This window comes from Syngnathus leptorhynchus, chromosome 15 (genome assembly GCF_054491065.1).
Source record: "Syngnathus leptorhynchus isolate UIUO chromosome 15, UIUO_Slep, whole genome shotgun sequence".
In the NCBI taxonomy this organism is placed as follows: Eukaryota; Metazoa; Chordata; class Actinopteri; order Syngnathiformes; family Syngnathidae; genus Syngnathus; species Syngnathus leptorhynchus.
This window is the reverse complement of record NC_141209.1, coordinates 1,756,490-1,772,862: the sequence shown is the minus strand read 5'-3', so window position 1 is coordinate 1,772,862 and position 16,373 is coordinate 1,756,490. Positions and strand designations below refer to the sequence as shown.

Here is a 16,373-nt window from a genome sequence, read left to right as displayed (position 1 = left end):
AAAAAAAGATCAGTACGAGGCGCAATTTAATTTCATAATTAGCGACATTTATTGAGCGCCTTTCAAAGCAAGGGCTCAAGGGCTTAAGGACATAACAATAAAACAATACATTCAATATTTTAAATGTGAAGTTTGCTCAAAAGATGGAAACATGACAAACTTAGGTAATATATAAAATAACCCTGCAAAAATTGCAATGTTTATGCTTATAAAAACACACTTTTACCATTCAAAACATAAATAAGTTTCAACACCACAGAACAAAAACAAATGACAGCAATAAAATAAAAAAAAATAATAAAAAAAACAGCAAAAAATGCCAGTCACTGTGTTGCTTCATTGTGCTTTGTTTACTTGTCTTTGGTTTTCCCTTGTCACAGGGTCAAACTGTCCACATTGTTTTTCCTTAGAATGAGTCCAAATATCAAATTGGGAATACAAAAGGTTTGCTCCAGGGTCAAACAGTCAAGTCATAATTTTCCCCCCTCAAGGAAACCATTAAAAGTGAAGCAATATCCATTATTATTTTTGCCCTATTGAAATTCCAGATTAAAAAAAGACACACCATGACCCCCCCGCCCCCATCATAACAATGGAAATAGAAATCATTTGTTCCAGGGTGGAAAAAAACATGATAACCATAACATGCAGTATCTTTGGGTAAACTAGTATAACGATTGTAGAAAGCAAAAAATAAACAACAACAATCTTCATACATAGAAAAATAAAGCTGCTCGGAGGAAAGAAATAGTGCTCACGTTGTGTAAAAAAAAAATTAAAAAACTCAATTAAATAAAAAAAAATGTCAGGTGCAAAATGAAGTCTTGGATGGCCAATCACGTGTCCACCGCGTCAGCGAGGTCGGCCATGACAGCCGCTTGCCTGTGTGATGTCATCGGGGGCTCAAGACGGGCGTCTAATACAGAAAATGGACAGTCACCCCATTTGTACAGGATATATTTGGTCAAATTGTGACTTGCCCTGAGCGGAAATGAAGCTTCTTTGTGAGGAGACTTTCTCCCCTTCCTCCGGGAACGTGGTGGTCTAAAAAAACAGAAGTAGTCACAGTTTTGGTCAAGTCTTGGACTTTACTGGAGTTTTTGCATCGCGTCGGGAATGTCCTACATGTCCAGGAGTTAGTCTGTGACCATGTTGCAGAGGATTGCCGCTGTTGTACCCCGACGTGGGTCCAGATGACAGGCTCAGGCTGGATCCGGTGCACAAGGTACTGTTGCTGATCCTGCTTCCATGCCTCGGATCATCCTGCCATCCCCAAAAGATCAGTGGTCCAAATTAAAAAATGAGCCTCAGGTTCTTTACAGCCCACCCCTGGATTAGACTGTACCTTGGACTCCGGAGATAAAAGCCGCTCTTGAATCCTTCTCTTCTCTTTCTCGGTATTTAGGCGCAGTCGCTCCCTCGCCTTGGCGATTTCGCTCATGGCTTCCTGTCGAGCGCGGCCATAATCGCGCAGCAGCTGCCCGATGTCCGACGGTTGTGCGCTGTCGCCACCCGCCAGCTCTCGTATTCTGCCCATAAGCGGTAGAGTTAGGTGCAATGGAAAAGCAGGTTTGAGATAGGATGAGACGGCGAAATCGTACCTGCTGTTCTCTGGCTTCAGTTGTGGGCCGGGCGTGGTCGGGGGACGATGCCTGCCAGGGCTCAGGCTACGGGCCCGACGATTTGTTTGAGAATAGTCCTCCGTCTTTTCCTGAAAACTTTCGATGCTCAAACGATGTCTAGAAAGAGAAGAAAAGTCAAATAAGGTCAAAACTGAGCTTTTTTCTGATCCCTCAGGTCAAACCAAAAAGTATGAAGTATGGTCAGTCAGTGGGGTAGGGGCAGTCTGTAAGATGGTTACACAGTCCAAGCTTTTAGTAGATATGATTCATCCATTTGGACCAACCTACTGCCAAATCAAGCACTGGAGGTACTCCAGAACGTCCAGATCCTTGTTCCAAAGATGACAACACTGTCAGTCCATTACAAGCAGAACACTTACCTATTGTGGAGCTGCTGTTTTCCAAAGGTGGACGTTGGCGAATTCATTCGGAGATCTTCCGTGGACCTCGGAGACAGCATCTTGAGCAGGGCGTCCGTCTCTCCGAGGCCGTAGTGCAGCTTGGCCTCTGCGAGCTCCACCGTCAGCGGCGTGGAGCTGGCCCCGAGGCCGACGGAAGCCATCACGTGTTCCCTTTCCTGACGCAGACGCTCGATCTCTCTTAACCTTCGTTCAGAGTTGGAAGCGCAGCTCTCGCCGGTGTCTGTAAACGTGGAGCGCTGAGGGTTGATGCCGGACCAGTTGGTGAACTTATTGTGCAAGGGCAGGTTCTCGGGTAATGTCTCAGGGTCCACTCTGGTGATGGGTTTAGTGTTCAGCAGGATGTCAGTGCTGCACTCGCTGGGCGTCAGGGACGCGGTGGAAGATGGACTGCAGCTATCGCCGCTAAAAGGGACGACGCCTTGAGGTCTTTGCTGGGTTGGTTTGGTGGATTCTGTACCTTTGGATTGGGTGACAAGAACATTGGTTGTCTTTGCTGAGGTAGTGGCGTAGTTCTGCAGGTCTGACCAGGGAGAAGAATTCCATTTGGGCTGAGGATGGGTGTTTGTATTTCTTCGGTCCACTGGTGAGTTTTGAAAGCAATCCTCAGAGTCTTTAAGGCTTGGAGCACTCACTTCACAGACCTTCTCTGGCGATTTACTGAAGCAAAAGCCACAATCAGGTCCTGATGACCTGCAAGAAGCCTCAGTCAAGCTTTTCTTGTCCACGCGTCCATGCTGATGTCTTCCCCCAGACTTTGACTGTTGCCGGACATCCACAGTGACAATGGGAGACAACGCCCGATCTGTGAATGTCGTTGCAGGCTTTGGCGAGTTGCTCAGCCAAGGGATTTGGTTTTCTTGGTGTTTGCTTGGTCTGTAGCTGTTTTTGGAGGCGGCGGTATGATGCTGCGACATCTCAGGCAAGTTTTTCTTTACGGGGGCTGATCTTATTTGGCCTTGGCATCCGACAGGTTGTGTTTTTGAAGTGGCAGTCTCAGGTAGGAAGACATTCGATGTCCTGTCTTCGCTGTCACCCGAGTCTTTGTTGGGTGAAATCACCTCAGCGCCAATCAGTCTCAATGTCACGTTGATCTCATGGGATGTAGATCTTTGGTGCCTCTCTGTGTTTGTCAGTGTCAAAGGTCTCGTCTGAATGCCGACATTCGAGGCGGTTTGAGTCGAGCAGTTGACGCTGACGTTGGGGATCAATCGAGGGCTTGACCCGCTCAACCTGCGACCCGTCCTCAATCCCTGGACATCTTCCAGCAGGTCAGAGGTGCTGTGGATCAGTTTGGAGATGTGGACGGACATGCTCTCCATACTGGTCCATGTCAGGAACTCGTTCATTTGAACCTGGGTCTTGGGAACGTCCGTGTGGCTTCTTTTGTGACGCTCCCTCCTTTGTGGGGCGACCGACTCAGTCTGAATGCCTTCTACTTTTTCTGCAGTTGTGGTTCTTTGGTCGGCGCTCGGACTGGACTCTGGATCAGACGAGTAGACCAACCCGCCGGATGAGATGTTGGTAACCGCCGGCTCGACGCTGCTCAGCGTGCTGGAGAGCCTTTTATGGGCAGCGTAGGTGCTCAAATGGGAAGTGAAGGGTGGGTTCTGCCCGTTTAGGCCGTTGTCAACGCTACAGCACCTCGGAAGGGGTTTGTCAGCCACGTTCAAAAGGGAAGATTTGCGGGACAGATCAGCAGCACTGCCGAAGGCGGGGTTCTTGCAGCGTGAGCGATCGCTGTCCCGCCACTGGTGAACAAATGGGTTGATGTCGCTGGAGACAAAACGCATGAGGGATTCCTGAGACTTGACCGCATCCAGCAGGTCTTTGGTACTCTGTGACGTCGATTGCGGAGGTAACGAGAATCTTTTTCTGCAAACCAAAACATCTTTGATCAGATCCATTTTGGGATTCACTTTGGAAATGTCGGCATCCGTTTTGCCTTCACTCTCAAGTCGTAGTTGAGGAGATGCCCGTTTGTTGGAGGTTTGGTCTTCATCCGATGATGATGTCTGCAAGGAAGAGAAAGGGGTAGCTTGTATTTTGGTCCTCCTGAACCTTTTGGACTTTTTACTCAGCAGAGATAATCGAGATTGTGTGCCAACGGCCGCCATTTCCGATCCGCAGCCACTCATCTTCTCACCCCTTAATGCCGAAAACCTCTCTGGGACTTCAGAGTGACTCAGACAAGGTCCTTCAGGTTTGACGGAAGTTCTGCCAAACTTGCACGAACAACCTTGACATTCATTGGTGGTGTTGGCCACACGAGCCTGAGAACGGTCTTTCGAGCTCAGACTGCCGAGCGGATCTTGCCCTTTGACCGAAGGTTCATTTCCTTGTGTGGCATCAGAGACGTCACATCCATCAGAAGAGAACTTGCGAGCTTCCTTTAGCGATGGTGCATTGACGTCAATTCTGTTGCTCAATTGAATCGCATCGTTGGTTCCATTGGTGCGGCCGCCTGACACTTGGTGACCAGCTGGCCTCTTGTCAAGTTTTGTCAACGAAGCAACCGTTTTTATTTCAGGAGCTTCTCCGTGCTTGGTCACCTGATTGCTCTTGTCAACGTACGTTGGTTTAATTGGTTGACTGATTCTCTGATTAACAAAATCAGAGACAAGTCTCGGATTCGAGTTGCTGGGATTCCAGCTGCTCCGGTTTCCGCCGCTGCCAATCAATGAGCGCTTTAAATGCTCTTGGACCACTTCTGAGATTCTCAAGTCGATGGCGCTGCAGATGGCCTCAGACTGACAGCGATACATTCTTGCGGGGTGACCACTTTGACAGCCCGCCTCCTTTGTATTGGCAACCACTTGTTTTATTGCAACATGATCTACTTTGATGTCGCCCTCATAGGGGTCACTCGCTTCCATAGGCTTCTTCAGTGTTGGATCAGAAACACCAGCGGATTCAAATCCAAAGTTGGAGATTCCCAGATCAGAGTTTTTCTTTTCATTGTTATCAGAACATTTATCTCCCTGGTTGCCCAGAGGTGAAGGGCTTCTTTTTGGAATTTTCAGGCTCCCCTCAAAAGCCTCCTGCAACTCTTGGTTTCGCTTCCTGGAATTTTTACAAGCTGCTTCAGGTTGCAAGGCAAAATACCTCGCATCTATATCTTTGGTGGCATTCTGATCTGATGATTCAGGATCTGCAATGAAACTTTCAGGCTCGCCGTCTGACTGGTTTTTCTCTTCCTTTGATATCCGAGTCTCGGTTGGTTGGTCCTTCGCTTGGGGGGCTGATGTTAAGCTATCAACTTCAGATGGACTTGGGCTGTCTGAGAGGCTCACATCGACTGAACTGAAATTTTGGTTGCTTTCTTTTTGAAAAGACGGAGAATTTCGGTGGGTCACTGTACCGCCTGCCAGCTCATGGGAGGAGCAAGCGTCCGTAAGTGGCGGCAAGTTTTCGGACAACCTCGCCAGGGCAGAACCAGGTAGACTTTTTTGTGCCTCTTTGAAATTTTCTCCTATTACAATTTTAGATGTTGATTTGTGGAAATCTTGTTTGCTCCAGTGCATCACTGCAGGGAGAACATTAGGATCTGGACGGCTGCCCCATTCTAGACCATCCGTCATCATCCTGTTGCCGCACGGGTGATCAGCAACCAAAGAGTACGTGGGAACCACTTTTCGGCAAGAGCTGGTCACAGCAGAACTTTTCTCCACCGCTAAGGAGTCTTTGGACATTTCACTGTCTTCGCTGTCTGCTTCGCTCTGCGCCATTTGCGCACTCTTCAGCACAAGAGCCGAGGCTAAAGAATCGAGGGAGAAGATGCTGTCGGAGTCGGAGGCAGCTTCGTGCCGTTCCCCGACTACTTTCCATTCACGTTGCTGCCTTTCCACCCATTGGCCCGTCTTGCTCATCAGAGCCTGCGTGCTGTGCCATCGTCTCGAAGCCTCAAACGGAAGGTTTTGTTCGAGCTCATCACACAAGATGGCTGTTTTACTCGGACTTCTACTCACCAAGTCACAATCTTCATGGATGCCAAGCAACCGACTGGCCATCTTTTCTACACCGTCGGGGTCGTTGGAATCCAACGGTGGTTGCACGAAATTAGAGAAGGCTTTCCTGGTGACACCAGACTGTGATTGTCTTTTTAGATCCATGCAAGGACTTGCTGGTACGTTTGTTTTGGACGCTACATTTTCTTTGCCAGGTGGTTGTGTGGGGATACAAAGTGGTAACTTGGGCACAGCTGCCGGATTCTGCTCTGATCTGTTCTTAAAAGAAAGTTCTCTTTGTGGCAGCAGGGGTTTTCGTTCAAAGCACCGCCGACGCTGTTGATCCAGAGAACCTTCCTCCATCTTGGAATTCGGCGCGATGTTTTCAGAAGATCTTCGTCTGTCTTGGCAGGACTGATTTAGTCCGGAGGGAAGCGCGTCGGAGCAACTCTGGGTCCTTTCCCGGGGAAGGCACTCGTCTGAGAGCCACTTCCTGCTGCCAACGCAAGCAGGAGATGTGGACTTTGAGGTCAGTTCTGTGGATTGATTTCTCTTCAGGAAGTGCCTGTTGTGGGAACAGAAACATTTATGAGTTCAGAAAATCTTTTGTGGAGATTGCAGATGCTTACTTGAAGATCGAAGGCTGCTGTGGGTACAGTCGGGACACAAGATCAGCAGAGAAGGAAGATCTCGGGGAAATGAATCTTGGTGGAGACCCCTCCTCGGGGCTTTCCTGTCCAGCGAGCAGAGCCTTTTCCAGTTGCTGCAATTCTTTCTTTGCTTCTAGCAGACGCCTCTTGCGGGCGATTCTCTCCAGCTGGAACTGCAGCTTCTTGCGGCGAAGGCGGCTCTCGGCGCGACGCAGGGAGTGATGCTTCAGGAGCTCCTCCTGGACTGCTTTTTTCTTGGCCCTGACAACCAGCGATGGACATTTGTCTCGCTGAACCTCCTGCTCGTCCAACACGTATCTGTTGAGGTACTTCAGAAGTGGGTCGGGCTGGGAGTCCGTTTGAACCCCAAGGTCCTGCGTGATTCTTTGCTCGACGGCTAGCAGGTGACGCTTCTCCTGGAGGATCCACTCCTGGACTGTTGGTTTAACAAATCACGGCTTACTTTTGAATCACAGTTCATCCTTTCACACTTTCATTTCAAGGATTTTCAGAGTGTTTGAAAAAGAAATAAACTACGCATGGAATCAAAGTGGGCCAATTCAGTCCGAAGCAGCCATTTTGGCCCTTTGGCTACTCGCAGCTTTCAATTTTGCTTACCTTCGCTATGCTGCTGTCGAAGCTGGACCCGCTCCCTCTCCAGCTCGCTCTCGGCCCGCCTCTGCTCAGAACTGATCTCCTGGCGCAAGTCCTCCACGAAGCACTGCTGCTCCTGCAAACGGCGCCTGGCAGTCGACTCCTCGCCGGGGGACAAACGCGACGCAGACGGCTCTCCGTTTGTTTTGCTGCAGATAAAGACACGAGTCAGACCGAGAGACTGGTCCGATTGGACTTTTAGAGTGTGTACCTGTGGTCTGGCGTCTGAGGGCCAAGGTCAGTGTAGGTGCCCTCACTTGCCTGAGGGCAGAGAAAGCAAAACGTTCGGCACCCCCGGCAACAAGTGATACATTTGAGCCGAGCTGCACGTACTCTGCGTCTGCGCTCCCGTAGGACGGCCGCCTCCGCCGGGTGGTTGAAGCGAAATTTATGAAGCCCTCCTAAGGTGATCACCATTCCTGCTCACACAAATGAGAAAAGTCTTTTCGGAACATTCTGGAACAGGTCAAAAGCAAGCAGTCATTTTCCTGACCTTGCGCCAGCCTGCTGGGCTCGGTGATTTCCCTGCCGTTGAGGAGGCAGACGCAACCCGGCAGAGGCCTCAGCGTGACCACGCCGCCGTCGTTTTGGATCTCACAGCTGGCACTGCCTGACAAAACTAATCAAATGAAATCAAATTAAAATAATAATATTTTGTAAACAGTGCACAGGTAAAATCTGAGTGATGTGTTTTCATACCTATTTGCGGTTCTTCCAAGTGGTCTTGGGGTCCGATCCGGGTAACTCCTTCCTGGAATGAAAACGGGTGCAATTGAGTACATGAGCGCATCTTTTTGTTTTATTTTTTTTTCTCATTTAAAGGCAGATTAAAAGACGGGCTTGACGAGCCTGAGACGCCAGCTTGTCAACATCCAACTCTGAGTCCGAGCCTCTTTTCGAGACGGGTGGTGGGCAGAAGCAGACAAGTCAATTACCTTTTCTTACTGTAGCAGAACAGAGAAATAGCAAGAGAAGAAGAAGAATCTAGCAAAGAAAAGGAGAAAAGATATTAGTCAGGACAGCTTGAAAAAGCGAAATGCTGACAAAGAGCCGAGCAAAGGCGGAGGCCAACTAAGCAGCTGCTTATCCAACGGTCCAGCACACACATAGCCCGCCTCACCATGAGGTGGTAGAAGACCACGCCGGTGCTGAGGACGTCCCCATCCAGGGCCAGCAGGTGCGGGCGCGGCGAGTTGATGAGGAAGCCGGCTCGGTCCCGGTTGATGTCCACGCTGTAGCGCTCCAGCAGTTCCCGCTTGTCCCGCCAACTCTCCGACCAGTCCTTGGTCAGCTGCTCCACCTGAGGAACGCCAAGGAGGAACACTGGCGATAAATATTCGGCTGACAAAATTGCCCCTCCCCAGACAGGCGTTTACCTTCATCTCGTTTTGCAGCACCATGTCCGAAAGCGTCCCGTCCCTCTCGTCACTCAGGGACGGGCTGGGATCTCGCTGCTGGCGAGGCGAGAGAGGAAATCAACCAAAACAACAACGACGACGACAAATCACGATGTGCCTTACCGTTCCATAGGTGAGCAGCATGCTCTTGAGCCTGTCGATTTCCTCCCTCAGTTCCCGGATGAGCCGCACGTTGGCGTCCTGCACAAATGTTAAACCACTCTTTGGAGTTTGTTTCCATTTTAATGGATTGAGTGGAACCTCTGTGATATCAGGTTAGTGACCTCGTTGACCCGAGGCTTGTTGATGATATTCCGGGCGTGGGCGGCGTAGCGCAGGGTGCTGAGGCTCTCGCTGTAGCAGCTGGCGGAGGGGGAGATGGCTGCAAGGAACAAAAAAAAGAGCTTCAGTTGTGAAACTTGAAACTTCTTTCCCCACATGCTGGACTCACTTGCAATCATGATGGTCTTGGAATTGCCCCCCAGGCTGTCCTTCAGCAACCAGGTGAGGACAGAGTCCCTGTAAGGGATGAAGCAGTGCCTCCTGCCGCCGCTTCCTCCCCCAGACAGGAAGCTGCCGTGGCTGCCCGACGTGCTGGCGTCGCCCTCCGACGCCACGCTATTGATGCTCTGGCAGCTGCTGGACATCTGCGAGTTCTGGGCTGAGGAACAAGCGGGACCGTGAACGTTTGGGGTGGTGCTGGGGAATCGATAATGATGAGATCACTAACCCAGGGCGGAAATGACGATGCCCAGCGTGACCAGCGACTTATTGATGTTGGAGCCTTCGGTCAGTCGGTCTCGGCAGTAATTGGGATCTGCTCTCTCGCTAGAGGCACACAAAAAGTTTTTACAAAAAAATAAAACAGGAATCATTATATATATTTATATTATATATTATGAGCAACATATTATGAATGGATTTGTATTTTTAATCATTTTGTAAAATGGTATAGATTTTAATCCAGTGTAGAGTATGGCTGTATTTATGTTTTCAGCCATAAGAGAGCAGTATTGTCAGCTTTGGCTCTCACCTCCCAGCCAGGTCCACCAAGTTGATCTTGCTGACTGTTTCCGAAGGTCGGTTGTTCTCAAGCGTGGCCTGTGAACGTCAACAATGAGATTCTCTTGACATTTCCACGCATTCACAGTAGCCGCCAGACCTGAGTGTACTGGATGGTGAAGATGGCGTGCGAGCGGCTGCTGGCGTCGTGGTTGTGCGTCGCCGCCGTGATGCGGTTGGCCACGCCCGCCTCCAGAAGCTCCATGGCCTGCTGGCAGTCTGACACCACATGCTGAGACAGCTCTGGAAAAAAAAAAAAAATCTGTCATATTGTATTTCTAAAGACATTTATTCATGTTAAGTGGAGGCATGACGTCAGCCAATAATTGAGAAGATTTTTAAGATGCCACTGTCATGAGTCTCAAACACACACACACGTGTGCAACAGATGAGCTCTGGTGACTCCAAATGCAGCACGTGGTGCGTTCAAGGAGCTCACAGGAAATGAGTTCACTTCCTGTGGTCACCTGGGATTGCTTTGGCTGCAGACAATGAATGAGTGGATGTGTGTGGTGAGGATGGAGGGGGAGGGCTTCGATTCAAATGCCCAAAAAGTATCAAATTAACCAAGAAAGACGGCCACCTTGCACGTAGGGCCCCTTCTCAGGATGTTCCCGGACTCGTAAGGAGGTTCTCTTCTTCTGCTCGCCGCTCGCCAGCAGGTCTCGTACTCGCTCGTTATAGATTTCCAGAAAACTGTACAGCCAACAAAAAAAACAAAAAAATCATTTAATAAATTTCAAATTTACTGGAACACGAGTTAGCCACAACAAATAAGCGCCAAGGTGCGCAAACACATTTGAGAACAGGAACAACTTGTTTTGTCAGATTCGGTTTGCCTCGAAGCATTGCGGGCCAGCTGTTGCGTTTGGATTTCGAGTAAAACGAGACGACACAAATGAAGCAATACCTGATCTCCACTCTGCTCGAGTTCTGCCCGTCGGGAAGCGGCGCCTCAGACCGCAACAGGCCCTTAGATGGCAAATTAGTGATGTTAAAGTCACAAAGTAAAGAACATTGTAATCCACTAACGTACCTGACAGATCCGAGGTGTCAAACCTGCAGAGTCCTGGTGACAAAAAAATAGGAACAATCAAAAAAAACCTGTTCAGCATTTGGGTCATGGCGAGGTATTTGGCTCACCGGCGTGCCCATCATGGTGTACGTCTTGCCGGAACCCGTCTGGCCGTAAGCAAACAGACACACGTTGTAGCCCTCGGAAGCGCCGGCCAGCACCGACACACCCAAGTCCTGGAACACCTGAGTGACAGGAAACAAGACAAGGTCAGGGACTGGTGTAATCTGCTAACTGGAGCGATCCATCCAAAGGTAACATATGTTTGGAATGGGTGTGTGTGTTTTGGAGAGGGGGGGGGGCAACCTGATCTCTCATTCTACCTCCGAAGCATAACACAGTGCTGGATCAGCGAGGGGGTCCCCCCCCCCCGCCTCCCGGGGTCTGGACCGTAAAGTCTCATCGACTAAGTACACACCGGAGCAAGTGCGGGGGAATGTTCTCAACGTTGCTAGCAAAGATCAAAGACGGGCGTATTTTCAACAAAGTCCGGACCGGGAGAGTCCGAGTCGGCAAGCTTACAAAACGACAGGGATGGGTTTAAGTTGGACTTGCTTGAAAGGCCTCGCCAAAGCCCCCTTAAGCGACGTTCTTTGAAGGAGCGTGTGAATTGGCGCGTTTAGGAGCGGGACCATCCACTGACCGAGCACTTCTGGAGATCCACTTCTCAGCAGGCCTCCCCTTTTCACGATGGAAGTGTGATTTTTGTTACGCAACTCTTGCTGAATAAAAGCATTTGCGACCACCAGCTAGCTAGTTTATGCTTCTCAAAAGAAGCGTTAACGCTACAGGCCTTGTTGAAGTTGACCTTTTTAAAAATCACTCCACAGGGACCGCCGCAAGTCCGGGGGTCAGAAAGAATCAGGAAGCTCACTCGCCTGAGCATTTCTATTTGAAAGCAGACAGCCGGTAACTTTTAGAAAGGAGGGGTTGGCACAAACAACTGCAGTCCGAGGGATTTTGAGGTACTAATGAAAGTGCCGACATGGGGACGGGAAGGAGCTTGCCTTTGGAGAAAACAATGAGACAGGAAAAGCGAAACCCAGATTTCCTTCTGGTGCCTTTTTTTCGTGGCACCAAACTGCACAACAAGTAGCAGTTTAAAAACACGAGCTTACTGCGAGGAGCGAGCCGGCCGCTTTTCTCGCAAACAATTTTAAACAGCTGCAGAGGGTATAAAAAAAAAAAAATTCTCAGTTGGCGTCCCACGCTCTGCGAGTGGTTCCCTTTAAACGCAACAGCTGGCCTCACTGAGCTCAAGTCGAAAATGTTACCCATGTGTGTGATCCGGAGAGAGAGAGAAGAGATTTCTAGAGAGGGAGAAATATGTGGAACTCCGTTGGAACAATGCTCTCGTCTGTCACGCCGGGGGACCGAATTTGTAGGTCAAATTAGCTCGGGGCTGAAGGGGAGGGAGGACGTGCGCTCGGACTGTGTGCGTTCCATTAAATGCGTGATGCGCAGATGATAGTAAAGCTTGAAAAAAAAAAAAGCAGGTGTGAGATTTATATTTTTAGTCATTTGCAAAATCTTTTTTTATTACATTAATGCCACCGTCTAACCATGATTTTTTTTTGTTTGAGGCCATTTTTCAAAAGGTTTGTTTTTAGGGAGAGGCGTTCATTTTTCCAACACAAAGACAAATTGTGATGACAGAGTGCCCGATTGTTATGCCCACCTAGAAGTCGCCTGAACACAAACTTTCCATCTCACAAACAAGATCAAAATACGGCAGCTGGATTAATGACTCGCTTGTAGATACCTCCATAGAAATTCCACGCTAATCATCTATTTGTCAATATGGCCTACATTTCTGCACTGTGCGTGTGAGATGGATTCTTGTAAACAGAGCAACTATTCTTCCACTGACACACAGACCTACAAACTGGGAGAATCAAATCCAAGGAGGCGGAGGATGGAAGAGGGGGGGAAGAAAAAAAAAAAAAAAGTTGGAGCCAAACTCCAACGGGGATGACGTATTTCCCCCCTGAGTGCAAACTCATAATCTTTCCCATTTCTGTTTACAAGCGTCAAAGAACAATACGTGTGTGTGTGTGTTAGTTTCATTAGCCTCCAAATAAAAAAACTAACACAGACAAAAAAAAAAAAAAAAGGCTGGGAGCAGTGTGGTGATCTTTTTCCTTTCCTCTCGTCTATTTCTGGAGTGCTTCCTTTGGTGTAAAATGCGGAGTGGTCAGAGCACAGTTTTGTCGCTGGCTCGCTTGAAAGATTCCGCTCCTTAGCAGCGGGCATTTCTCCTCCCTCACAACCAGATAGAAAAGTTTGTTTTTTCTTTTTTATGTCAACCACATCTGCACCCCCCGCTCGGGTCTGCTGTAAACGAGTCCGGCAAGCCGCGCTCAACTATCCCGAGGGGGTCGTCGGTCGGGCGTGGCGGGAAACGCTCGCACGGCCTGGAAAGGCAGGAGTTAAAATTCACGAGGGTTTGCGTCAGCTCAAACAAGAGCGTTTCAGAAAACACTCTCTCCGGCATTCCCGCTGCTGACCCACAGTGTCCTTTTCGCCCACCGTGGGTCAACGACGGAATGCAAAGTCAGGCGGACATCTTTTTCCAAATACAAAGTCAGTTGTGATGTGAAACAGGCACCCCCCCCACCAAAAAAAAAAAAAAACCCACAAAATGTCAATTAGGCAATTTGAGGGAGGCATGGCGGCTAACAGATCAGTTTTTGTTTTGCTGACCTCCTCCTGCGACGCACAGCGGGGGTCATCGGGCCGCACCGACCAGTAGCAGTAGTCGAAGCCGAACTCCAGGAGCTTCTCCCGGGAATCCACGCCGTGGTCGGCGCGTGGCTCCAGCTGTAGAACACAAAGTGGTTCATATCTTACAAATGAATAAATAAATCACGTTTGAGGTGGAAAGTTGTGAGCAAGCAGTTTTGGGTCATTAGCGCCGCTTGGTGCGCGACCCGACCCGCCTCAGTGCACTTGACACCTTTCTGCTTACTGTCGGGGAACCAACAATGATGAGCAATGGAAAGTTCGGCGTGGCAAATGACTTGTTGTGGATTCCAAACACAATGTGTTCAAGATTTTCACCATTCTATTTTTGGCTCAGGTTCGCTTGTGACTGGCATGAACAAATCTCAGAGATCCTTGAAGTAACTTGGTGCTCACTGTGATCATTTTGCCATCATGTTTCATGTGACTTTCCGCAAGTAATGCTTCCCTCGAGACCCGCCTGATGTGGTTTATCTCGGCCCCGTCACATTTGTAACACATCTCCTCCTCCCCTGACCGCAAGACTTTTCCTCAAACGTAAACACGGATCTCACGTAAAGCGCGCCGGCCAATGGGACGCCTAAGCACGGGTCACGTGACACGGCGGGTCGGTGTCACATTACGAGACGACGTCGCCAACGAAGTAATGATTCCCACATGCCGAGACTCAGCGGCTAGGAATAAAAGTCTCAAGTCAAAACGGAACGGAGCTTCTTATCTTGTGTTTGGAGGATCGCAAATGCTTGGCAAGAAAAGCAAGAAGGCTTACTTAAAACAAGAACCGTTTTGATGGACACCATCGGAGAGACGTTCACGTAACAGCGCATAGTTATCGTTATCTAATATTTTGCCCTCGCAGGTAATACTCAAATAAAAGAATTAGAAAAATAATGTAAATACCAACCTTGACATTTTGGATCCTCACAAACTTGTCCTCCACCTGGACTGCCAGCCTCCCTCCATCTCCACTTTCCCTGTATTGTGGTGACATCAAGACTGTGATTATGATTTTGGGTTAAATGAACAAATGTGTTACTTTTTTTTGTCACAATGCATTTGTTCAATGGCCGTTGACCTGCTCCTGCTCTTTCTGGTGTGCCCACTATGACATTGAGACAAGCTCCTCTGAGCTCATCAGTACGGCACTAATATTTGTTGTTTTTGGGCAGAGGAAAAGAAACTCCCAACTTTCTCTCAGTATTAACTGGGGGGGGGGTTGTATCTGGGGAGCTCTATGCTATGTTTTAATCCAATCCTTCCCCAAAAAAAACAATTTGAGTGTTAGTCAGACGCTTGTATGTTGCAGGTCAGCTCTGTGCTGTGAGAGCTCCTGATGAGATTCAAATCAAAACAAGAACGTAACATCCAGCAGGGCCAGCTTGACAGCGAGAGGGCTGGACTTCATCCAGGCCAGCATCTGGGTCTTTGGATGAGCAGAACCAGCACACACACACACACAAAAAAATAATAATAAGGTCATCTCTCCAAGTGTGCACATCTGATGCAACCCGAGTACTACGCAAGGCAACACGCTCAGTTCAGTTGAGAGTAAGACTGGAGGTGTGTGTGCATTTATTGACCTCACATTTTGACCAGTACTTTTGAGAAAAGTCATATTTTGAACATTCATTGCATATTTCTTACAGATATTTGGACTGTTTGAGAATTGCACTAACAACATGCCTGTGGAGCAGAACCAGTGTTGCCAACATTTGCGACCCCAATATTTCAGATAAGCGACTAGTGAATGGTGAACTTCATTTGACCTTCTGTAAACTTTTAAATGCAAATGTCCAACTCCACTATGCCTTTCAGTGACTTTACCAGTTTCTGTCAGTGATGTGGCCATTTTGTTGGTTCTCTGAGTGAAAAAAAATGTATTGAAATGCATCCAAGAAAAGGGGGACAGTGAGTCTCATTTGCATGACAGATGACAAGTCATTTTGTGGTGCCAAACAGCAGGAAACGTGTGTGAAAGAAAACATTGTTTGGACCTTCAATGGCCTTTGTTGTTTTGTCAAATATATAAAAGTTGATTGTTCATCCAGTTTACAACAATTTGAAGTGAATATCTAAAAACGTCGAATGTGTCAAAATGTCAGAACATTTGATTTGCAAAAACAATAGAGTGACACTTCAAAAGCATTATTACTTCATTAATTTACAAAATAAATATGATTTTAAAATTCTGAAATTAAGACGAATATTAGGACAGGTACTGTACTATTTTGTTTAGTACAAAATAATCATCTTGTTTCATTGACAGCGCCACTTCACAATAAACAAAACATGTTGCATGACAGGAAAAAGTGCACGTTGGAAATAAGTAAAATTCTAAGCTTCCATCAAAAAAAGAAGCGTGTTGCAGTATTTATACCTAAAGAAAGTTAGGAGACTCTACCTGGCGTTGAGCGGTCGGACTCGAACCGCCACTTTGACGTTGGCCATGCCGACCGCAGCGCTCCACCGATCGGTGTCAACAGCTCACAAACGCACCCGGTGTTGGATTCAACAGGGTGTCTCCATCGTGGGACTCGGGACATGGCTTTCCCAAACAACAGCGATTGATGCAAACGCGTGAGAGCCGCTCATCAAACCATCTCCGCTAGACGCACACTTTCAAACTGAGAAGCCAAACTACGGAACTTCCTGCTGGGCTCCCAAAGTCAAGAATGGGCGGGACCGCGGCTGAGCAAAAAAAAAGGCAACACTGTAGGAAAATGTTCCCCTCTATCGGCAAGCGCCAAAACTTTCAAAGATATTTTATAACGCTGCAGCTCTGCTTACCGTAGAGCTAGGTCTACC

At 48.4% G+C, this 16,373-nt stretch overlaps 1 protein-coding gene across 2 annotated transcripts; it reads right to left on the bottom strand.

The window, feature by feature from the left end:
* Positions 1 to 43: 43 nt before the first annotated feature.
* On the bottom strand, positions 44 to 16,241 carry stard9 (StAR-related lipid transfer (START) domain containing 9). 2 transcript variants are annotated; one of them, XM_085931418.1, is made up of 27 exons: positions 15,970 to 16,241; positions 14,473 to 14,542; positions 13,530 to 13,646; positions 10,895 to 11,011; positions 10,788 to 10,820; positions 10,662 to 10,723; positions 10,335 to 10,447; positions 9,852 to 9,994; positions 9,723 to 9,790; positions 9,420 to 9,517; positions 9,141 to 9,350; positions 8,974 to 9,071; positions 8,813 to 8,890; positions 8,669 to 8,746; positions 8,413 to 8,592; positions 7,992 to 8,043; positions 7,786 to 7,911; positions 7,626 to 7,711; positions 7,504 to 7,553; positions 7,257 to 7,441; positions 6,618 to 7,074; positions 2,003 to 6,553; positions 1,602 to 1,739; positions 1,346 to 1,529; positions 1,126 to 1,263; positions 981 to 1,044; positions 44 to 916 (listed from the first exon to the last, which is right to left on the bottom strand). In XM_085931418.1, exons 1-27 carry the CDS (start codon positions 16,014 to 16,016, stop codon positions 837 to 839), a joined length of 7,623 nt encoding a protein of 2,540 aa, XP_085787544.1. In that variant the 5' UTR covers positions 16,017 to 16,241; the 3' UTR covers positions 44 to 836. The 2 variants fall into 2 exon arrangements, with proteins under 2 accessions (XP_085787544.1, XP_085787545.1); XM_085931419.1 differs by having other exon boundaries at positions 8,669 to 8,743.
* Between the last annotated feature and the right edge of the window lie 132 nt (positions 16,242 to 16,373).